The sequence below is a fragment of the Nycticebus coucang genome, chromosome 17 (assembly GCF_027406575.1).
Source record: "Nycticebus coucang isolate mNycCou1 chromosome 17, mNycCou1.pri, whole genome shotgun sequence".
NCBI lineage: Eukaryota > Metazoa > Chordata > Mammalia > Primates > Lorisidae > Nycticebus > Nycticebus coucang.
Genome location: NC_069796.1, coordinates 13,074,256 through 13,099,074, shown reverse-complemented (window position 1 = coordinate 13,099,074; position 24,819 = coordinate 13,074,256). Strand labels below are relative to the sequence as shown.

Sequence of the window (24,819 nt, the reverse complement as noted above, 5' to 3'; positions counted from 1 at the left end):
AGAAACGTTTCAATATAGTTAACTTCCTCTTTCTGCATTATTTTATTAATATTTACCACATTTTATACTAGACACATGTCTTGAGATTTTTGCCCCCTATTGAAATAGGGCAATTTGGGGTTAAAAGGGGAGAGTAATGACACAAAACCATGTCCTTCTGTATCAATTTAGGATTTTTCAAGGTATTTGAAATTCATTAATATCTCATTACTGTTACCTTAGTCCTACTATAAAGTATCAGAAATAACAAGATCTGAATAATTTAACAGAATTTCATTTAATAAGTATATTTAAAGTTCATCTCTTCCAAAAACAGCATTTTAATTACATTCAAATTGTATTCATTTTAAATATCAACAAACCCATCATTTACATACAGGGATAGATATTACAAAACAGATGGAAATTAAAACAAGTTTTATTTTTTAAAAGTCCCTCCCAATTTAGAACACTGTGAACTACTAAATACATACTAAAAATGTATGCGTTATCAGGAAAACACAAGGTGCCCTAATAGGAAAGAACTACAATACACATACAGTGGAACATAATTCACATCGGCTCAATTTACAGGTATGTCTCAAAGTACAAAAAAATTAACTACAAATACAGGCAAAAATCACACCTTACATTCTAGACTAATGCACCAATATATAATGTTATCCCAGAGAAAAAGAAGGGTTCTCAAGATTTTTCCGTTGACCCATGATTTTCACGTCTTTGTTCTCAAATACAGAAGCAGAGGACTTAGGTTCCTTTTTGTGTTTAATTCAGTCATGTTTAGGGGTTTTATTAATAGCAACAACTGAAATGTATTATGAGAAATGCTACCAAACCTGTTCTATTTAGAGCTCAGTAACCAAGACATTCCTCTCATTCTTTCCTATACTTCCATTTTTCCCTTCAAAAAGTCTCTTCAAGTTCATAGCGAGTGGTAGTAAAGAGATCAAGTATTTCAGAGTTGGCAAAGAAATATGAGACTTGGCACTAGCACAGGTTTATCAAAAAAATCAACCCCCATTTATTAAATCATATATTCAAAAAAGGAAAATCGTATCTGAAAATGTAAGTCAGAGAAAACATACCAAAGAAAAGTATATGGAAGAAGACATTTTGAATTGTGGTGCTTCTGGGCTTCAGTTTGGAAGACATCTAGCAATCAACCTACCAGCAACTGAGGAGTATTTTTAAAATTTACATTAACTTGTTTAAATTGTTAACCTGTCTAAATCAAGTTTCTGTAGCCGAAACAAAAGGTCACAATTACTGTGCTCAAATGACAGATGTGTGAAGGTTGTTAAATGGGAGGAAGGAGTATGGTATACATCGGGTTAAAAGGCAGAAGTAGAAATAAAACTAAGTACTTAATCTGACCTGACCAAAGGCAAGGAGGAATTCTGTGCCATTCTTCAGATTTTATACTGTATTTCATCATCACAGAAAAAGAACATCCCTCCTTTTTTTTCTTAATGTGACTCAGGTTAAAAATGGCAGAAAGAATACCCCTTAAAAAGCATATATATATTTAAAAGGGACATTTTTAGACTTTGGTTGGTTGTGTTTTTCTTTTTTTTTTAATGGTAACTATTAAAATTGTATTTAGAGGTTTTCAGGCCTCTTTACATTAAAACTTCACAAGTCATCAATAAAAGTTGTAACTCAGTGAGGTTTCTTTTGTTTGTTTGTTTGTTTGTTTTATTTATACATGTTGCCCAAATTGGACTTGAATTCCTGGGTTTAAGGGATCCTCCGACCTCTGCCTCTAAAGTAGCTGGGACTATAGGTGCATACTACCATGCCTGGCTTGGCTATTCAATTTTTTATAGAAATGAAATGCTTAACATCAAATTAAATTTGTTTAAAATAACTGCTATTGTGTTAAATAATGAAACTACTACTACTATATTTATTCATTACAAACATTACATAATTAGTCCCTATGATCACTATAAATGATCTTTTTTGCTTGTGTATGAAGATATGAAGATGGGGGTTCTGAAGTAACACTCTAAACCAGAAAGGCCTGATCGTAACACACAGCCCCGACTGTTTTTGGAAGTCAGTGCATTCAGTGGTTATAAATAGTCAGGATGTTATTTCACCACTAAGAAGTTCTGGAGGATTAAAAAAGAAGTGAAGATAAGATGAATAATCTAAAAGTTATAATGATCACAAATGCTGCCAGTATTCAAATGAAAGTATAGTATAACCTGAGTATTAATCAGTTGTTGTTTTTTCTCCCAGTGGAAGGCGTTCCCATAACTGGAGCAACTGTTCACCAACCTGAGGTTCTAGTTCCTAAATAAACCAAAAGTCAAAATAAACATAAAAAGAACTAGATTGAAATTTTTTTTAGACTGAAATTTTTTAAAACACCAAAATCTATATTAATAAAAATGTAAGAAAATCACTTTAAATTTTTCGTTTTCCTACTAGAACATGCTAAAATCATATGGCATACGTTTTTTCTAATTCTTTGCTTCAAGGTTTACGGAGTCAACGTCCAGATTTAACATTGTAGTTATCCTTGTTTGTACAGGGGTAAATTAAAAAATAATAAAAGAAAAAAAGATTGCATTAATCTGTCAATATGTCAACTTTTGTGTCAAAATGGTGACAGATATCCATGGAGTCCTTCTAGAACTTTATCTATCTGGAAATAATGGATTCGTTTCTTTCTTTCCTTTTTTTTTTTTTATTTTTGAGACAGAGTCTCTTACTCTGTTGTTCTGGGTAGAGTGCCATGGCGTCATAGCTCATGGTAACCTCAAACTCTTGGGCTCAAGTGATCCTCTTCCCTCTGCCTCCCCAGTATCTGGGAATATAAGCACCCGCCACTATACCCAGCTAATTTGTCTGTTGTTTAGTAGTGAAAGGTCTCATTCTTGCTCAGGCTGGTCTTGAACTCCTGAACTCAGGCAATCCACCCTGGCCTCCCGGAGTGCTAGGATTACAGGCGTGATTTATAGGCCCCCAATGCTGGCCTGAGATTTTGTTTCTAATGGAGACTTAGCAAAAGCACTCAGCTGGAAATTCCAAGGGTTTACTGTGAACCCTACCTAGCACATTAGATGTTTTGAGGTTTTTTCCCTCAAAAAAACCTTAGGTGACTACACATTCTTACCTTAGAAATTACTAAAATTAAACTTATTTCAAAATCATTATTATAGAATAAAAATGAACAGAATGCCATTTTATAGTCCTCCTGTGGCATGATATTTCTCATAAACATTTAAAAAGCACCTGCTTTTCACATGGTGATCTGAAGTGAGTCACACTGTTTCAAACGAATTATTAGCTGGGCAAAACGTAGTTATTATCTGTGCAAAATTTAGCTTAGGCAAAACTAACCTCTGAATCTATTTTCTCCTACATAAAACTGGACTAATAACTCCTTTTATTCATAAAAAAAAACTTATAATGCAGGTAGCACAGTTTTTGGTCAATATATACAGAGTGGCCATTGTGTGCAATTTAAAACTACACACAAGCTGTATGGACACCGTGTATTAATTCCCATCACCTTAATTAGCTTAAAATGCATGTAAGCAGCATGACGAAGGCAAACCAAAACATAATAGAAATAAAACAAGCCAACAGAATATAAAAAGGTTATTTATCTTATATAATTAGTTAAAACAATAGAGAAACTAGATACTGTTGTCATCTTGAGACTTTAGTCAAATTACCTCAGAATTGCACTCAGTCTTGATCACATGTTTAGTTAGCAAGACAACAGAAACCTTCATGAAGTAACTTTTAAATATTTTATATAATAGAGAAATCTTTAGAAAGAAGCCAAATTTACAAAATGTAAAAAGTGCAATGAGCTATAAGACACCTTTCCAAATAGGATTTTACTGGCTTTTTGACGTAGCTAGACCACTGTTTCCCATGTACAAATAGAATATAAAATTTGTATCCTTTTACTTTCTCCTCAAAGCACTGAATAACAGCAAAATAAAACAGAAAAAAAAGAAAAATTTGTAAATGTCATTGTATACCTGCCCATCTCGGCTTATCTGTACTTTCTTGTTGTCATTCCATGGATTGAGTAAATGGTGTGCAAACTGAAAGGGAAGACTCTCTTTCCGTATCCACTCTACCTTAAATACTCCTCCTAGGCCAGCTGAGCCCCATTCCTGGCTCTTCTCTCTTCCTATCTCAGAACACATCCTAGAAAATCCCTGTGGATAAAATGGGAGGAAGGAATAGAGGTGAGGATAATATCAAAATGTCTAAATTCAATTTATCTGATTAGGCTGAGTTTTTTAACCTTTAAGATATAAATATAACAGATACCTAACAAAAGCAAAATATAAGCTACCTATTAAATTTTCTTATAAAAGAATTTATTAATAAATCTGAGAGAAAAGACCAATTCTACTCTTTTAACATAATTTCAAATATTAACAGATAATTTCTAAATAATGTGTCATTTCTAAGTCTACATTTATTCCAAGATAAATGAATAAAATCTAATTTTTTATTTCCAAAAATTATAATAAATATCAAATTAATTCATTATTTTATAAATTCAGATACAGATACATTAAGTCAACATGAGTTAAACACTTCATTTCTTGATTGCCAATACTAACTTCCTTGGCCTATTTAAATAAATATTTTTTTTAAAGTCAAGCTTCTCATTATTTTTAATCCACTTGAGAATTAGTAAATCTAAAGTTGCCTTTGGAAGGAAAAACTGTTATGTTCAGAAGGAAAGGCTCTGATAAGATAAGGCATAAACAAAAGTATCCCAGTTCTATCCCTCCCTTGAAGAGGCACTATATTCCTCTTTCTCTCTCAATCAAGCAAAAGGTATTGTCACCATATAATGTAGTATAATAAACAGTAAAAAGCCAGGGGGGGTTTTTGTTGCTGTTTGTTTGTTTTAAATCTCTGCTGTTCTAACTTATAGCCAGAACACCCCCATTTCACTGTTTCAGGATGGCTCACCTGGAAATGTCCAGATCCTTGAACAGAAAATACCAAGTAAACCATGCTGCTTTCCCAAAAGGCTCGATTTAGCTTCCGCTCATTACTAGGGGTTGTAGACCAGATACCCTTCTGCTGAGAAATTTCAAGGTTTCTCAAATTGCTACTCTTCATTATAAAGTATCGAATAGGCATGTTTGGTCTTGGTGAAGGAGATTTTGAGCCCTAGAAAAGAATGTGTAAGTTTTTGAAAGCTAATTTGACCATTCAAAACCAATATACCCCATTAAATAATATCTTCACAAAAACATAAACCAAAGTATTTACCAAATATTCAGTAAGTACAAATAGTTCTATCATGACTGAATATCTATGCAAGGGTCAATCAAAATGAAGTTAAAGAGGCAAAAATCAGTACTCATTTTTAGAGCATTCAAAATCACTTATTAATAAAGGCTCTTGGAACACCAACATTGGGAATTTATACTTCAAATGTACTTTCAGAATGTGTTTCAATAAATCTTCAAAATCCAGCAACAAAACAAAAATTGCACCAGCCTACTGCCTGGAAGTAGGTTCCAGTTAACAAAGAGAAACAGAGATCCCAGTGGTCTCAATGAACTGTGAAGACGGATTGGAGTTTAGAGACTGAGGCAACTAGAATTTGCACGGCATGATTGAAAGGAGTTCAAGGAAAGCTCCAAAGTAACTACACAGTGGTCTCTACAAGGTTTTGACTGAGTACTGTCCTGAATATGAGTGAGTGGGGGGGGGAAATGATCTGAAGCTAGGGAAAAGATCCAAAGGAAAACAACAGAGCAGAAATTTTCAGAGTTCACACACAGCTGGGAATATTTCATGTTACCCTCAGATGGAACAGAGAGACGGTATGGTCATACCACAGTACTAGAACTAAATTAAGACCAGAATAAAGACTGCCGTGGACATGCCCTGACACTACTTAAATGCAAACCTAAAAAGGTTTATTTAACTGACGATCACAACTTGTGTATCAGAACAAAATTTAACACTATTTAGAAGAATACAACAAAAACCTAGCAAACAAAATTTCAAAAAAAGCAAAGAAACAGGAAAATATGACTCACAATCAAGAAAAGAAGTATTCAAAAAAATGGATTCAGATATGACAGAAATGACATAATTAGTAGACAAGAATGTTAAAGCATCTATTATAAATACATTCGTTTTGTTCAAGTAGACAAAAATATGAACATAATGAGGGGAGAAAGGAAAGATACTTTTAAAAGACCCAAAGATAACCTCTAGAGATGAAAACATAATATTTGAATGCAAATAACATGTGAACGTAAAGATGTATAACAACAGAAATTATTCACAATGAAGCAAAAGAACTAAAACTGAACAAAATGAAAAGAACATCAGCGACCTGGGGAACAATATTAATGGATTTACACTCATGTTTTCACAGTCCCAAAAAGAAAGGTCTTCAGCAAAAGTAAATGATACAAGATGGACATCATATGAACACAAAAGAATGCAGAGTGGCAAATAAGTGAATAATATAAAAGACAGTTTTCTGACTTTTAAATCTTGATAAAAGATAACTGACTGGGTAATGCAAAAATATTGCATTGTAGCATTTATATAGAAATAAAATGTATGAAAACAATAACACAAAAGGAGTGAAGGGTAAAATAAAAGAACACAGTTGCAAGGTTCTCAAAACTACACCTGAAATACCATAATACTGATTCAAGAGGCACTTGAATAAGTTAAAAATAGCTTTGCCAGTGAATTCTATCAAAGATTTACAGAAGAAAGAAGACCAATTCTATACATCTCTTCTAAAATACTGAAGTGAAAGGAACACTTCCCAACTAATTTTAAGAGGCAAGAACTACCCTGATACCAAAATCATACAAATACAAGAAACCTACAGAATAATATTCCTCATGAACAAAGATTGCTTATTTAACAATATTCTTGATTTAACAAAATCAAATCTAGCAATATATAGAAAGGGTACCATCGTGACTGATATATAAACATTAAAAAAAAAAAAATCAATCAATGAAATTTACCAAAAAATGCCTTCCTCCTAGAATCAGGGAAAAGATGTCTGCTCTCAACACTTTTATTCAACATTTTACTCAAGACTGAAGCCAAAAAGGTAAGGTAAAAAACAAACAAACAGCAATCAGAATGGACACATAAAAAGTAAAACTACTTTCTTAACAGATGGTATGATTATCTTTGTAGAATAGCCATAGAAATCTACATAAGAAACTAATAGAATTAATAAATAAAGCATGGTCATGGATACAGGGCAAATATACAAAATCAAACATATTTCTATATACTGTCAATGGACACCTGGAAATAGAAATTTTAAAAAAGAATATTATCAAAATTATTAAACACTTAAGGATAAATTCAATTAAGAAGTGTGTAATGCCTGTCCTGTGAGATTTACACAAAACATTGCTGGGGGAAATTAAAGGAATACCTAAATGGGATTATCTAAATGGACAGACATACCATGTTATGAGCTAGCATAGTAAAAATTATTAACTGTTGATTTTCTTCAAATAATTCCACCACTTAATATACTAAACTTTTTTCTGTAGAAACTGAAAAGCTGACTCTAAAGTTTATGTGAAAGCATAAAGGACCCAGAATAACAAAACAAAATTTTTTTGAAAAAGATGAACAAAGTTAGAAGACAAACATTAACTGACTTTAAGACTCACTATAAAACTTGTAAAATCTAGTCAGTGTGTCATGAAAAAAAAAAAAAGTACAGATCAACTAAACAGAATAAAACCCAATGAATAAATCACATATTTGTGGTCAGCTTTTGACAGAGGTACTACAGCAATTCAATGGGGAAAAAAATGTTTATCAACAAATGGTACTATATAGGTCAAAGCCAAAAAATGATGCATGACTTACCATACCATAAACAAAAATTAACTTGAAATAGATCATATACCTTATAACTAAATGTAAGACGTCTAGAATAAAACACAGGAGAAAATCTTTGTCGTCTTGGGTTTGGCAAAAATTTCTTAGGACAGAAAAAATATGAATCATAATAGAAAAAATTAATGAAATGGAGCAAAATTAACAACATTTGCTCTTCAAAAGATACTGTTCAACATCCTTTAGTCACTGTGAAAAACAAATTAAAACTAAAATGAGCTGTCACTACCTACCCCTTAGAATGGCTAAAATTACCAAAAATAATAATGCCAAGTATAGGTAGCAAATAGAATTCATACATATTGTTAAAAGGCAGGCAAAATAGTACAGCAAACAGTTGGGTAACTTCTTATAAATTATGTGATTATCATACAACCCAACCCAACAATCCTACTCCTATATTTATTTGCCCAAGAATAGAGCATATTACACGCAAAGACTTGTACTGGAATATTACAGCAGCTTTATTCACAATTGCCAAAAATGGAAACAACACAAATATGTCTTATTACTGTGCATGGCTAAGCAAACTATAGTATATTTATACAATGGAATACTTACTACTCAGGAATAAAATAAACTAATACTACGCTCAACAATATAGATGAATTTTAAAAGTATTATATTAAATGAAACAGGCCAGATACAAAAAGCTACATGTATATGATTCTATTTATAAGAAGTTCTAGAAAAGGCAACTCTAGGGTTCAGATAAATCAGTGGTTATCCAGCACTGGGGGTGATGGAAATATTTTGTACATGACTGTGGTAGTTACCTAACTGCATATATTTGTTAAAATTCACTAAATTATGTAGTTTAAATTGGTATTTTATTATATGTAAATTTTACCTTAATAAAGGTATTTAAATTATAAACCAAACCCCCCCCCAAAACCTAAGAATGAAAATCTATAAAAACATTCCTTTTCCAGGGGCAGCACCTGTGGCTCAAAGGGGTAGGGCGCAGGCCCCATATGCCAGAGGTGATGGGTTCAAATCCAGCCCCAGCCAAAAACCGGAAAAAAAAAAAAAAAAAAAAAGCATTCCTTTTCCTCTTATTTAGAAGAGTACTTCAGCAGAAATATTCACCAAAGCCTATGTAGCTAAATAAGCTCTAATCAAATACTTACTCAGCTACTAACAATGCAGGAAAAGTGAAAGTCATCACATCCTGAACATTTGATGTCAGTCATTATTACAAATTTTTAAAAGACAGTTTTCAATTCTGTATAAACAGTTCCTACAGCCCTACCCTCATCTTGTCTTCTGTTTTTTTTGTTTTTTTTTGTAGAGACAGAGTCTCACTTGATGACCCTCGGTAGAGTGCCGTGGCCTAACACCGCTCACAGCAACCTCCAACTCCTGGGCTTAAGCGATTCTCTTGCCTCAGCCTCCCGAGTAGCTGGGACCACAGGCGCCTGCCACAATGCCCAGCTATTTTTTTGTTGCAGTTCGGCCGGGGCAGGGTTTGAACCCGCCACCCTCGGTATATGGGGCCGGCGCCTTACCAACTGAGCCACAGGCGCTGCCCTTGTCTTCTGTTTTTAAATATAACCTTTGAATTGCAGAAATTAACAGTTGAAAGTAACCATTGTTTTCAATTCTGAAATTATAAACCAAAATTAAATTAAGATAATTTCTGTTAAAAAAAAGATTATCTTACTATTTGTTTAAACAAAAAAGGTTCTAAAAAAAAAAAGAAAATAATGAATCGCCTCAATACATGCCATTAGTGAGTGTTAGTTTCAAAACACTGAAGACATTAAAAACTAGAAATACTTACCAAGTAAGAAAAACATTAAAATTTACTTAAATTGTCTCGAGTTTGCCAACTTCAACTTTAATCTAGAACAGAGGCCATTTTGTTCAAATTTTTAACATTAGATACGCTACAAACATGGTCCTTACTATATCTACGTTTAGATACTCTACCTTTCCTGAGGATGGAGGAGAAGGACTAGCACAAGGACTTGGGTAACTACTACTGTCTGTAGATTTCACAGAAGACTGATCTGATCGATCATCAGTGCTTCGTTTAGGATGTAAAATCCCCCTGTCTTTGTACTTCTGAGGTGGGTGTAATGCTGGAGATGGAGATTTCATCAATACTCTTGAGCAAGAAAGAAGGAAAGATCAGTTATATATAAGTTTATAATACAAAGTAGATTCCATTTCAATCCAAAGTCTCAGCAATACTGTGACTTATGAAACAGTATTCTAAAATACTGGACTCAGGAAATATAGATGTCTACAAAAGTATTAAATTTACAACCAGCCAGGTATGTGATCCTAAGTCTCTTAGCTTACCTACGCTTTAATTTCTTCATCTACACAACACTATTAGATTAGATAAACTCTAAGACTCTTCTAAAATTCTATGAATAAATGCTGTAAACTTGGCAATAGGGAATATTTTAATTTTTTTAAGAGTGTAGTTCTTTGTGAACCACCAGACATTAAACAATATAAAGGTCACAACACCAACTATAAAATATTCTTGCCAACACAATCTAATCAACCTCGGAGAGCTAACTACTGGTTTACATGAAATACGTAGGGTATAGGAATAAATGGTGCCAATAAAAAAGAGACAAACACAGAACGTGAGACATCTTACAATCCCACTGACGTAGTTTCTTCAAAAAAGTCAACAGAGGGGGCAACACCTGTGGCTCAGTGAGCAGAGTGCCGGCCCCATATACTGAGAGTGGTGGGTTTGAACTCAGCCCCAGCCAAACTGCAACAAAAAAATAGCCAGGCATTGTGGTGGGCGCCTGTAGTCCCAGGTACATGAGAGGCTGAGGCAAGAGAATCACCTAAGCCCAAGAGCTGGAGGTTCTGTGAGTTGTGACACCAGGGCACTTTACAAAGGGCGACAAAGTGAGACTCTGTCTCAAAAAAAAAGAAAAGAAAAGAAAGTCAATAGAGAAACTACTCTAGATCACAACAGACCCAAGAAACATGTCATCCTTATATAATGCATGGGTCTTCCTTGCATGCTTGTTCAAATAAATCAGTAATTTAAAACTGAGACTATAATTTTATTGGAACTGCTAACCACTCTGGTTATGTAGGAAATTGCTCTTATTTTTATTAGATGCATATTTAAATATGTAAGGGTAAAATGATGTGGTGTGTCGGATTCACTTTGAAATATGTACGAAAAAAGGATAAAAGAAAATTTTGGTGGGTAAATCAAATAGGTGAAAATCTTGGTAATTGTTGAATCTGGACTACAAAGTTCCATTATTGTATGCCATTTACTTTGTTGTTTAACAGTATTTATAATAAATAAATTTAAAACAAAAAAGGATTAAGTTTTCAATAATTCATTAGTTGTTCTTAGTTTAAGAATTTCATAATTCTTAAAATTATAATTACTCTATGAACAAGTGGTTTATCCCCACACTTCATTTTTCTACCAATAAATATTTTATATCTAGGATTCTTTTGCAAATAACATAAAATGTCTACAGCCTAAAGATATTAATAAGATATGAATGAACATCTGATGAAAAATGGGCAAGACATGTAAAATAATTTTTCAGGGGAATTTTCTCCAGTGAACTGAAGTCCAGTGAATTACCTAGCAATAGAGTGGCATCATTATAGTTCACTGCAACCTCACACTCCTGGGATCAAGAGATCCTCCTGCCTCAACCTACACACACCATCACACCTGGCAAATTTTTTCCATTTCTGGTAGAGATGGGGTCTTGCTCTTGCTCAGGCTGGTCTCCAATTCCTGATCTTAAGCAATCCTCCTGCCTCAGATTCCCAAAGAGCTAGGATTATAGGCATGAGCCACCACCCCTGGTCTACAAAGGTTATAGTTTTAAAATACCGTAAAAACACACTATTCTAAGACAAATCATTTTCCTAGAGAAAATGTCAACTATTTTGAAAAAACGTTAGAAATATACCTTTCTGCAGCAGTGGACTCATCAGAAAATTCAGTATCTGCTGAACTTTTCCTACTATTATTTGACCTCCAAGATGATGCCAAAGGAAGTTCTTCTGAAGACATAGGCCTTGGCCTTTGGCCAATCCCAGATGGTTGCTGTAAACCTGCAGACTGTTCTTCAGTACTTAAAACAGCTATAATTGCTCTTATGGTAGCTTCATCAACTTGAGACCACGGTTTAGATGGTGCTCTCATTCGGCGTAAAAATAAGCTATGCCACTTCTGTCTGAGTTGTAGCAATAAACTGGCTGCCTGTAATAAAAATGTCCTCGGTTCAAATAGATAAAAGAAAAATGTACATCATGTATTCAAGATACTTACACAAGGCACTTGCTTATTAGTTAAGGCCTGCAGTTTGTTTCCAAAGAATATACTTTACATTTCATATACTTTACTATTAATTCTACTCTCTATTGAATGAATGAAATAATTTCTCATTTATAAAACACTAAACACTAGAAACACAGAATCAAATGAAACAGTCTAGTAAGAAAGATAGTAACAATAGTTAAGTTGAAATATGGGAAATAGTCTGGGAAAGTAACAGGAGGGCAAATAGATTACATTTAGTTCTATTCATATTGTTATTTTAATGCCTGTAGAACATCCAAATGATTATGTCCAGAAGGCAGCTGGATTCACACACAGGCCCAAGCTAGAGACATAAACTTGAGAGTCACGAGTGTACAAATGGCTACTCAATCTACAGACAGGTATGAGGTCCCTGAGGATTGTGCAGACAGAATGAGAAAAACAGAGTAAGGCACAGAACTTAAAATTTAAGACACAAACACATCTAAAATATAAGGCACAACACATACAGAAGAGTCAGTGAAACAACCCAAGGAGGAATGACTAAAGGAAGAAGAATTAGCAAAGATTAATGTCACAGTAACTCATGACAAAGAAGTTGGAGCAAGAATAAGGAAGAAAAATGGAGAAGAAAAGGATTACAAAAAAGAGGTTATGAACAATAGTGCCAAATATTAAAGAAAAGTCTCATTTCTGAGGTATTTCAGATTAGCTTTGAGAACATGGAGGACACAGTTGACCTTGGGGAGTACAGTTTCAGGGAAGTGAAAGGTTGGTGAGAATGGAAGTAAAACTGCACTAGGTTGAGGTGGTAAATGAATGGATGGCATAAAAGTAAACCTAACAGTGACAATTACTGACAGTTCAGCCACCACCAAAAATGCACAGAAAATGATCTTTAAAAGCAGAGTTGGGGCGGCGCCTGTGGCTCAGTGAGTAGGGCACCAGCCCCACATGCCGAGGGTGGCGGGTTCAAACCCAGCCTCGGCCAAACTGCAACAACAACAACAAAAAATAGCCGGGCGTTGTGGCAGGCGCCTGTAGTCCCAGCTGCTTGGGAAGCTGAGGCAAGAGAATCGTGTAAGCCCAAGAGTTAGAGGTTGCTGTGAGCCATGTGACGCCACGGCACTCTACCGAGGGCAGTACAGTGAGACTCCATCTCTACAAAAAAAAAAAAAAAAAAAAGCAGAGTTGGAATTAAGGGAGACTTTGTCCAGACTCTGTCTCACTTTGTCACCCTTGGTAAGTATGCCATGGCATCACAGCTCACAGCAACCTCAAACTCTTGGGCTCAAGCGATCCTCTTGCCTCAGCCTCCCAAGTAGCTGGGACTATAGATGCCCACCACAATACCCAGCTATTTTTAGAGACAGGGTCTTGCTTTTGCTCAGGTTGGTCTCCAACTCCTGAGCTCCAGCAATCCACCCACCTCAGTCTCCCAGGGTGCTATGATTACAGGCATGAGCCACCAAGACCAGCCAGAAAATTTTTAATCTAATAGAAACATTTCTCTCTCCCAATCTGAAGTCGATGGAAAGAGAAAACAGAATGAACTCCTATCTATCCCTAACAAACAGTTACACAAAATAAAGGGAATTCTTGTGTACCCAATATTCAACATCTTTTTTATATATATGGAAATATTCAAGTATTACTTCTGTGGTCTGAATGTTTTTGCTCCCCTCTAAAAATTCGTGTTGAATTTAATCCCCAATGCAATGGTATTGGGAGGTACTGGCTTTTGAGAAGTGATTGAGTCATGAAGCCTCTGCCCTCCTGAATGGGATTAGGTGACCTTATAAAAGGGCTTGACAGACGGAGTTCACCCCTGTTGACCTTCCACTTTCTGCCATGTGAGGACATATATATAGCACTCCTCTCCTCCAGAGGACACAGGGCAGAAGGCATCATCTTAGAAGCAGACAGCAGCCCTCAGCCTATGCTGGCATCTTGATATTGGACTCACCAGCCTCCAGAGCTATAATCAATAGATATTGGACTCACCAGCCTCCAGAGCTATAATCAATATATTTTCATCTTTGTAAATTACTTAGTCTGAGCTATTCTGTTATAAGACCACAAATAGACAATTACCTACCTTAAATACTGAGCCACTCTTAAGTTTTTCAAGTCCTCTGTACCCCAATACAGCAGAGAATGTACAAGGGCCCTATGAAAACTGAAAAATAAACTATATTCTCTAATACCAAGAACTCAATATTGAAGATAACTTTTTTCATACTGCATGTCAATTCATATTATCTAAATAAAAGACATTTATTACACTACAAAAAAGCAACTTACCTCTGGCTCTAGTTTGAAATTGAGCCACTCATCAAGTTTCAAGGCTGCCAAATTAGCAGTAGTTCTGTCCTCCATTTCACTATCACTACTGTCATTGGGAATGCCATCCACTGCCCAAACACATAATGCAAGAAAAATATCATTTTTACCACCTCACATTATAGTTAAAAGTAAGCAGAAAACATACTCTACATACTCAAATGCTCCTGACCCACTAAAATGTTGTATGGGAAGTTCTCCAAACCCAAAAGATCACAAATTAAATCTCAATATTTAAAAGGAGTGAAAAAAAAGGACATTTGAAAACTATAATCTCTAATCATAATGCAATAAAACAAAAAAGACAAGAACTTAAAAACTGAAAGACAAGCTTTAAATAACAACTGAATGAAGAAGAAACAAAGAACATAGAGAAAGGGATGAATATTCTATACATCAAGAACTACGGAATGATGTGTTCAAAGCAATACTCATGTAAACTGGGGTTGCAATTATTTTCTTTTCTTTTTCTTTTTTTTCTTTCTGGAGACAGAGTCTTGCTCTGTCACCTGGGCTAGAGAGCAGTGGCATCACCATAGCTCACTGCCACCTCAAACTCCTAGGCTAAAGTGATTCTCCTGCCTCAGCCTCCCGAATACCTGGGATTAAAGAAATACATCACCACATCTGGCTAATTTTTCTGTTTTTGTATACATTTCTACTCTTTCCATACAAACTCAACTCCCTCTAGGCCCACCATTCCACTAAAAATGCTCTTGTAAAGGCCATCGATGATTGCCATAGTATCAAACACAACATTTTCAGTCTACTTTTTTTTTCAGTCTCTCAAGGTATCATTCAATAGAGCTGACCACTCACCACCACTTTCTGGAAACATACTTACCTCCAACACTGAGCCACTCTTTCTGCCTCTACTCAAATTTATACATTTTCCTTAGGAAATCCATTCTCAAGTCTTTACATATCATTTAAATGTGGTGACTTCCAAATTTGTATTGCTAGTTCAGATCACTTCCCTGACTCCCAGATATGTATATCCTTCTGAAAAATTTTCACTTACAATGTCTTATTATCTCAAAATTAATGTGTCTAAATCAGAACTCTTGACTTCTCCCCTATACAACCTGCTCTTCCCAAACTATCTGGATCTCAAATAATTGGCATTATTATTCAGCAAGCTACTATAACCAAAACCTAAGAATTATAAGAGAATCTTCCCTCTTTCCCTTACTATCTCACATTTAATCCAGCAGTTACTAGCACCTCCAAAAAATTTTAAATCTACTTCTCTCATATCATCTGTGACTGCCCTAGTTCTGAGTTACCATCATCTGTTATAAGACTACTGCAAGAACTTCCTATCAGCCTCCCTCCACTCTTTTATTCTTGGCCCTCCTGCAACCCACCCCCTCTTAGCCAAAATGACCTGTAAATCACATGTCAGTCCCTTCCTTAAAATTCTTTAATGGCTTTCCTTGCATTTACTATGGCCTACAAGTTCACGCCTTTCTTTCAATCTCATCTCACTGCCCTTGTCCTCTGATCAATGTGCTCTAGTCACATAGGCTTTCTGTCAGTTCCTACATCATCTCCTAGCACAGAACTTAGAGATTTCTGTCTTCTACGTATGGCACATTTTTGCTTCTTCACATAACTGGCTTCTTCTCATACTTCAGGTCTCAGTGTAAGTCTCATCTCAGAGAAACTTGCCTAAGATCCCTTTCAAAAGTAGGTCATGCCTAATATAGTTTTCTTTGTATATCCTTGACAGCACCATGCAGAGTATTTGTTTTACTATCTATGCCTACTACTGTGTAAACTCCTGAGGACAGAAACACCTTGTCTTCTATTAAATCCTCAATGCCTAGTACAGTACCTAAGGTATAATAGATGCTGAATAAATATTTGCCGTAACACTGAACAGCAAAAAATTCAAAACCATCAAGATGTCCAACCATAAAAGAACATTTTAAACACACTATGCCATGCTTAAACATGATAGATTATTTTGCAGCCATTAATATTAAATATTTAAAGTATTTTTCACATTCTATATAATGAAGAGAGTAGAATATAAAATAACAGTATGAGTGAAATAATTTAAAGTATGTAAATACATAGAAAACTATATTAAAAAGTGTTTGTATAAGGTTTGCATTATGGGTGACTATTATTGTTATTTATTTTTTTGTTTGTTTTTTTTCTTTTTTTGAGACAGAGTCTCAAGTTGTCACCCTGGGTAGAGTGCTGTGGCATCACGCTCACAGCAACCTCAAACTCTTGGGCTTAAGTGATTCTCTCTCTCTCTTTTTTTTTTTCTTCTTGAGACAGAGCCTCAAGCTGTTGCCCTGGGTAGAGTGCTGTGGCATCACATGCTCACAGCAATCGCCAACTCCTGGGCTCAAGCAATTCTCCTGCCTCTGCCTCCCAAGTAGCTGGGACTACAGACGCCTGCCACAACACCCGGCTATTTTTTGGTTGCAGCCGTCATTGTCGTTTGGCAGGCCTAGGCTGGATTCGAACACACCAGCTCAGGTGTATGTGGCTGGTGCCTTAGCAGCTTGAGCCATAGGCACCAAGCCTTAAGTGATTCTCTTGCCTCAGCCTCCCAAGTAGCTGAGACTACAGGCACCTGCCACAGTGCCCAGCTATTTTTTGGTTATAGTTGTCATTGGTGTTTGGCAGGCCCAGGCTGGATTCGAACCTGCCAGCTCCGGTGTATGTGGCTTGTGCCCTAGCCTCTGAACTACAGGTACCGAGCCTATTATTATTCTTTTTTAAACAATTGCCTTTATTTACGTCAAACTATCACGTAAATTCAAGTGAAAACGAAAAATAAACTTATTCCCATCAGGAAGATTAATCAAAAACATCCAAATCAATGTCAAGTTACCTTAGAAATCAATTTCAAGAAGCAGTATACTTTAGTATTTCCTAGTAATCTTAGTATATGAAAAGGGAACTATAATTACATAAATTTTTATAATTTCACAATTTGTTTGGTTTAGTAAAAAAATTCATTTCAAATAGATTTTCATCTCCTTCATAACACGTTTACCTCTAAAGGATGAAGGTTCCTGAAGAGCATTACTTGCCAACCTAGCTGGTCCACAGAATACCAATACAGTGACAGGTGTTACTGCTGAACAACATCTAATGTTAGCTATTCTATGAGCTCTGGTCATTTCATCATAAATAAGCCAATCTGTGGGCAGTGCCTGAATTGCTGCAACTTGACCATTGGCTGGAGGAATCTATTAAGAGAATAAATTTAAAAAATTATTAATTGTATGTATCACCAAATTTATTGGGAACACTTTTAAGATGTAAAAACTTCCTCAATACAACAAATGACATATATTAGTACCCAAGCAAAAATTAAAGCAAGTTCATACTGATGTAGTTTGCATAAAAGTCCTCATTATCAAACATGTTATTTCTTCCAACCCTAAGACTGGAATCAAAGTTTTGTTTCAATGTTTAATTGTCTGTATATAGCTAATTAATTTCTTAAATCAGGTGGCATTTGGAACGTTTTTTATTGATTTTTCAACTAGCTAAATCAGTTTCACCTCAAGACCTAAGAGCATTAAAAATGTCTTACCTTTTTATATTGAGGCTGACTGAGAACTGAAGTGGGATGAAATCGTACTTTTTTCTCCTTTGGTCCTGTCAATACAACATTCTCTCTGTCCACATGGACTAAATTAGGATACATGCCTGCCACCAGGGCAGCTTTTACAACAGCCCAGTTCTCAGAGTTTGTGTTAACATCACGAATGTCACCACCACCTCGTGCTCTAACAAAACCTACAGGAGAAAAAAACACCAACTTTTTCCAGTGTACAAAATTTGCTTTTTTTTTTTTTTTTACAAAATAAAGGTGTATAACTCATATAAATTTAATGATATTTAAATTCCACAATAATTAATAGACTCTCCTCTGGAAAGCTGTGTAAAATATAGAATCAATATTCTAGGAAAGTGTAGATACACTCAGGCTAGAATAAGTACAAGACTTGTCAGGGGCTTAAGAAATTTTTAAAGATGTACATTCTTGCAATAAAGTACTTCATAAGCTGCTGCCAAAAACAAAGTTCACAGGTAGAAACTCAAACCATTCTCCTGACTGGTATTAACAGTTTTTGTTCTGACAGACACTAATTCTGGAGGTGAAATCAAGTAAATATTAATAGATAGTAATTCTTAATTTCGAAAGTTCCTCATATTTCTCCATATTTAAGACAATTTTTAAACCCTCTGGTTCATTCCTTGAATGAACTCTGAAACTTTAAGTAATGCATGGATCCAGGCTCTGGTACTTTTATCACATCAATGTACTATGCTTACTCAAACACAGAATTTAAAAAAACAATTCTAAGAGGAAATGGCAACACTGCCATCCTCTTTGCAAAAATAAATAAATAAAGACAAAAACAAAATAAAACAAAAAAACCTCACAGTGCCTTCTAGCCATTATCACTTGCTTTAGTGTTCCAGAAATATAACGAACAGCATTCCTGGTACTCTACTCAACTTTCTATTTCACAGAACTACATAATTATTCATTAGCAGTGATAAAAGAAAATACATTAACCATAAGATCTAAATTGATCTTTGCTAACAAATTCACGTATTATAAACTATTCACTGCCAACAATATTAAAAGGCATAAATTATGTTTTTCTTAACTGCAATTTTTGCAATATCATTTTTTTCATCAGCAAACAAAAGTTGAGGTCATGAAGAAGTCTTACAAACCAGTTCATGAATATCAACTATACAACACAATAATGTCATAAAAATAATAGGAGATGGCATCAGTTAATACATAAGTATTATGAGGTATAGGCAGTGGCTTAAATAGGTTCTCTGGGGGAAAACTTTACCTGATGCTCTAAGTTGACCAAGCAACTGTGTTCTCATGCCTATGATTATTTCCATGGTAGCTTGTGAAAGAAAATTCTTTTCACAAAAGGCTCGCTCCCACCCATCACTTCGTGCTTTCTGCCATGCCTATAAAAATTAAATAATTACAAAACAAAACGTATTTACCAAACATTTCCTAGTGAAGTAGTAAAGTAACTGAAAACCACCACACCAATTACTTAAGGTCAAGTCTTCTTATTTTAATTATATCATAAAATCTAAGATTTTATAGTCAAAACATGTATCATTAGTTAACTTATGCTCAAATCTATGAAAGATATTAAGTTTATAAAATCCCAATAGGAATTGTCAAGTAACCTAAATAACCAGCTATGAAAAATATTAACCTTCTCAGATGCATCAGCTAATTTTATTCCACAAAAGTGAAAAAAAGTTTTCAACTAAGTTACCATGACATAATTATATTCAAGAATCCTGCCATTCTAGTCCCCCCAAAATAATCTTTGTACAACCTACTAATCTGTGAATGGAAAGAGGATCTTTAGAAACCATCTACATGCAGTATAAAAAAGGTCCCCTTAAGGGCAGAGCCCGTGGCTCAAAGGAGTAGGGCACCGGCTCCATATGCCAGAGGTGGTGGGTCAAACCCAGCCCCGGCCAAAAACTGCAAAAAAAGAAGAAGAAAGGTCCCCTTAAAATGGATTCTCTTTGAATTGTAACTGAAAGACTAGAGCAGCAATTGAAGAGGGGAAGACAAAAAAGAGATAGGAATTCTACTCCAAATACCCCTCTAATTATCACTCAGCTGATCTACTATAATATATGGTATCTAATATAGCCAATTAATAACAATGGGTCATGCATTGTGCAATAATAAAAAAGGGCTTGTAATCACTTATTTAAATGATGTATGTGTTGAAAAATTCCAGTATGCCTGAAAAAGAGTACCTTCTACTTAAACAAAGTTAAATTTTTAGAAAATGCATAGGCACACCCTACATTCAAGATGATTTAAGGATAAATAAAATGTCTACCTTTCAAGAAATAACATATTCTTCCCCACCTATTTGAATTTCTAAATTACATTTCATTTCTCTTCTTCAGAGGGTCTCACTTTCCTTATCTTTTCTTTCACATATATTTTTTTCCTCAATTTCCCACTACTATTATCTCAAAAGGTCTTAAGTGATTTTTGAATCTTGCTTTATTAAGTTCGTAGTATAATGTCTTGAGCACACAAGAAAAAAAATGTACTCTAAAAAAAGGAACAGATATTAAATTCAAATTAATTTTCTTCTAAGCTTTACTTTATATGCTTTAAGTAATAGACAAAGTTTCTTAACTAAAATTTTAGATTATTTCTTATCAAAAGCATGATTTAAAGAAACTTGGCATTTAAAAAAATACAAGTATAAATATAAATAAATATATACACACATACGTACATTATTCCTACTATAAGGAGAAAATGGGGGGGGGGAACAAAGTAGAGAAAAACTCCCATTATTTTAACATATTAACAGCAAGAAGATATTTTTCAGGACTATTAATAAAATGTGACTTCTTAATGAAACAAAATTAATGTAATCTTTATTATTTTTTAAATTGCTACCCTTGCCCCAGAAATGTGTTTAATCAGCAGCATTTTCAGAAATAAAATGACAGTCATAGTACCTGGAATGCTCTGAGAAGTGCCATATGGTCACTGAAAGTTCCTGCAGTAAAACGTTTTCTACAAAGCATAGCTGCACGTTTTTGAGAGGCCTGAGTAGGCAGTACAAAAGGATCTCGATAAGCTAGTGTGCAAGCAATCGTAAGGATGGGGTCCAGACACTTTAAAACAACAGCACAGAGAACCATTTTACCAAGATGTGGTTCTACTGGCAGGTCGGCTAAATGATACCCAAGTTCAGTCAGATCTTCCCATGCATCCATTGCATCTATAGTCTAAATAAAGGGACACAGAACAGATTTTTGACATGAGCAAAAAATATGTTTTCTTTTGCTATCACCAAAATATACAAGATAAAAAAACATTACATAAAAGAACTATACCTACTGCCTTATAATTACAAGAGTATTATTCCAAGTACATGATCATTTAAGATAATTTTTTAAGGCACTAAATTAGTTAAAACATTTTCTCAATTGGTTTAAATTTTAAGGAAAAAAGTTAGGTAAAGTAAAACTTTTAAGACACCAACCTTAAGCATTTGTACAGCATTTCTTACAATCAAAGCTGGTGGAGGTTCAGGTGCTTTCATAAGGAAATCAGCAATGGGACAATTAACTGGGGCAAGCAGCTTGGTATGTAAACAAAGTTCCTATAATTAAAACAGTAAATAATTTTGAAAAATTAAGATTATAATATTAACTTTTATATTTAAAAAAATCATGAGAACTATAGTTTCTAGACTCAGACTAGTAGAATCTCTGATTAGAACAAACAATAAAAGGAATAAAGTCTTTCTATAAAAGATCAGCTTATACTTGTCCTAGAAGCCAGAAACAACTCATCAACTCATACCAAGATTAGCATTGCCTCCATTGGCAACATTTCTTCATACAGTTATTATATATAACAAGCAGAGTCAAGGTCCAAAAAATAAATCTTTTTTTCCCTTTTATACTTAATATATTTAAGAATCTTTTATCTGTTGAATAAGTATTCCAGTGTTTCCTAGGTGCAAGGTATAATGAAGCAAGCTGGAGAAAAAAAGGGGACAAGTGTCCACTCTTATGGAGTTCATACTGTAGTATGGAAAACAGACCTTAAACAACTAATTACATAATTAGCTACTTAATTACAATTGTGTGAAGTACTAAGAAGGATAGAAGGAGCTAAAGAAATAAAAAAAGATTTAACCAAGTTCAAGAAAGGGCAGGAGAAGGAGGCCGTGGGAAGTTAAAGAGTTTTCCAGAAGAAATGACACTTAAATTAAGATGTAAAAATGGAGCAGCAGTAATTATAAAAGAAACAAGGGGAAAAAAATCTAGGGAGAGGGGAAAGCACATGTGAAAGCCCCAAGACAGAAAGAAATCAAGATCCGAGAGACTAAACCTACTGGTGTGAGTAGAGAGGATTGAGGGCAAGAAGCAAAAGACAAAGGCAAGAACAGGTAACGTAGGCTGTTGTTAGGAATTCTCAATTTTATCCCAGCAGAAAAATAAAAGCACATATAGGCACTGGGAAGTGAGAAATCATCTCGGGTATATGGATGTTAAAAATAAGATACTGTGTCTCTTTAAAGGTTTGGAAGTCAGGATCTAGCCCAACACACCAAAGAATCAAATTAATACACTTCTGATAGTTTTCCCGAGAAGTTACAGCAGCTGGCTATTCCATGAAGTTTAAAAACTTTAAGAAAAACAATTAATAAAGGCCAGAAAAATCTTAGTAAACTCAATTCCAAAACTATCTCAGCATCATACACTGAAGATGTGATATTATCTTTTGAACCTTAAACAATTTGTTTTCTAATCCTATTGAGAATTTAAAAGGTAAACACTATAGATAGTTGAGTCTCCTAAAATGGTGCATGAAAAATATAAACTGCATTGTAATTAAAATGTATTCAATAATTATTTAAAAGTTTGAAGGTTTACGAATGAAAAATTTTGTATAGAAAATATCATTCCATTATATACAGAGCCACCCTATATAATATCTTATAATTTTGTTTTTAAAAAGATTGCTTAAAAGTCCAATCAGCAGGGCGGCGCCTGTGGCTCAGCGGGTAGGGCGCCGGTCCCACATGCCGGAGGTGGCGGGTTCAAACCCAGCCCTGGCCAAATTAAAAAAAAAAAAAAAAAAAAAAAGTCCAATCAGCAGCTATTCAAATGGCCCCTCTTCTCCCTCACTTTAAAAAAAGCCTTTTAGAATTAAATAAATTTCTACCTGTAATGGCATTCTCAAAAGTTCTGGAGTTTGAAATTCCAACATATTCTGGAATCGGAGTCTACTGAACAGACGGAAACAAATTCCAGGTCTACATCGCCCTGCCCTTAAAAATAAAACATAAAATTAAGATTCAAACAAGGAATAAAGCCTATAATAAAGAAACTGTAAAAATAGCTTGATTTTAGAGAAAAATAAACCAGAATCAGGACATCTAAATGTGAATCCTTATTCTGTTACTTATCCTCTACAAATTCCTTTAGAAGGCGCTTAACTTGCCTGGGACTCAATTATTTCATATACAGAGTGAGATTCATGATAACATCTACTTGATATACCTTCTAGGGTTATGGTAAAAATCAAAAGAAATAATAGGCCAGTTGTGGGAGTACATATCTTCCCAAGGGGAGTACTTCGAAGGTGACCGTGGTGATATTCAGCAATGAGGTTATGTAGCACTTTTTCCAGGATGAGTTCATGAACTTAATTGTCACTCCCAGTTTTAGCAGACATGGAGATCCGCAATTATAGAAACTTTCATTCCCATTGTTTCAACAAATATTTATTGAAAGCCTTCACTATGCAAATGTTATGCATACAGTGATGAATAAACTATAGTCTCATAGATAAAAGTTGGAAGTGGGGTAAATGTTGCAGTCTATGTTGGAGTCCAAAAAATTAACCAATATAAACACATAATTATGAGCAAAAAAGTAAACATCAATTTTACAGTGAAGCTTGCATGGAAGAATGGTGAAATTATTGATGCTTTATGAAAAGTTTAGGAGGACTATGACCCCAAGAAAGCAGTTTAAAAATGGGTAAGAAGGAATGAGAAGAGGTTGATGATGAAGTCTTCAAGCACCAGATCATGTGCATCAACCTGTGGGGGCAAAAAATTAATCTTATCTGCGCTCTAATTGAGGAGGACTGATTGATTTCAACAGCAGTAACAACAGCCAACACCAAAGACATCTCAACTGTTCCAAAAGCAATTCTGGAACTCTTTTTCTGGAATGACCATCACAGCTGTCATGAAAATATGTAACAACATACAACACTCAGCAAGATAGTGCCACACGTTAACACGAACACAGCTGTATGACACTGACACACCAAGGTTATGAAACCTTACCAAGTTGTTCATACAGTGCTTGCTCACAGTGGTGAGTTCACAAACTTTTGGGGGGTTTTTTTGAAGTAGTCTCACTCTGTCACCCTGGGTAGAGTGCCACTGTGACCTCAAACGGCTAGGCTCGAGCAACCCTCTTGCGTCTGCCACCTGAGTAGCTGGGACTACAGGTGCCCACCACAATGCCTAGCTAGTTTTTCTTTCTAGTAGAGATGGGGTCTCACTCTTGCTCAGCCTGGTCAGACTATCCACCTGCCTCAGCCTCCCAGGGTATTAGGATTACAGGCACGAGCCACTGAGCGCAGCCATGTTCACAAACTTAATTGTCAGACCTTATATGATATTTTCAACAAATTTCAGTCTGATAAGCAAAAAATAGTACCTCCCTAATCTGCATTTATTCTGGTATATATGTGT

The 24,819-nt window shown here is 34.9% G+C and overlaps 1 protein-coding gene across 4 annotated transcripts in view; it reads right to left on the bottom strand.

Moving 5' to 3' along the window:
* Positions 1-256: 256 nt before the first annotated feature.
* YTHDC2 (YTH N6-methyladenosine RNA binding protein C2) overlaps positions 257-24,819 on the bottom strand; it is a 67,683-nt gene continuing 43,120 nt past the window's right edge. Inside the window, exons 18-30 of one of the 4 annotated variants that reach the window (XM_053566916.1) lie at positions 23,271-23,376; positions 21,577-21,696; positions 21,047-21,319; positions 19,372-19,498; positions 18,087-18,292; positions 17,541-17,736; positions 14,483-14,592; positions 11,826-12,118; positions 9,835-10,012; positions 4,960-5,163; positions 4,005-4,187; positions 2,211-2,298; positions 257-2,114 (exon numbers count right to left, since the gene is read on the bottom strand). In XM_053566916.1, coding sequence (XP_053422891.1) covers positions 2,218-2,298; positions 4,005-4,187; positions 4,960-5,163; positions 9,835-10,012; positions 11,826-12,118; positions 14,483-14,592; positions 17,541-17,736; positions 18,087-18,292; positions 19,372-19,498; positions 21,047-21,319; positions 21,577-21,696; positions 23,271-23,376 — 2,077 coding nt within the window. In that variant the 3' untranslated portion in view covers positions 257-2,114; positions 2,211-2,217. Of the gene's footprint in view, positions 2,299-4,004; positions 4,188-4,959; positions 5,164-9,834; positions 10,013-11,825; positions 12,119-14,482; positions 14,593-17,540; positions 17,737-18,086; positions 18,293-19,371; positions 19,499-21,046; positions 21,320-21,576; positions 21,697-23,270; positions 23,377-24,819 lie in introns of all 4 variants that reach the window. The other 3 variants (XM_053566919.1, XM_053566917.1, XM_053566918.1) reach the window with 3 other exon arrangements.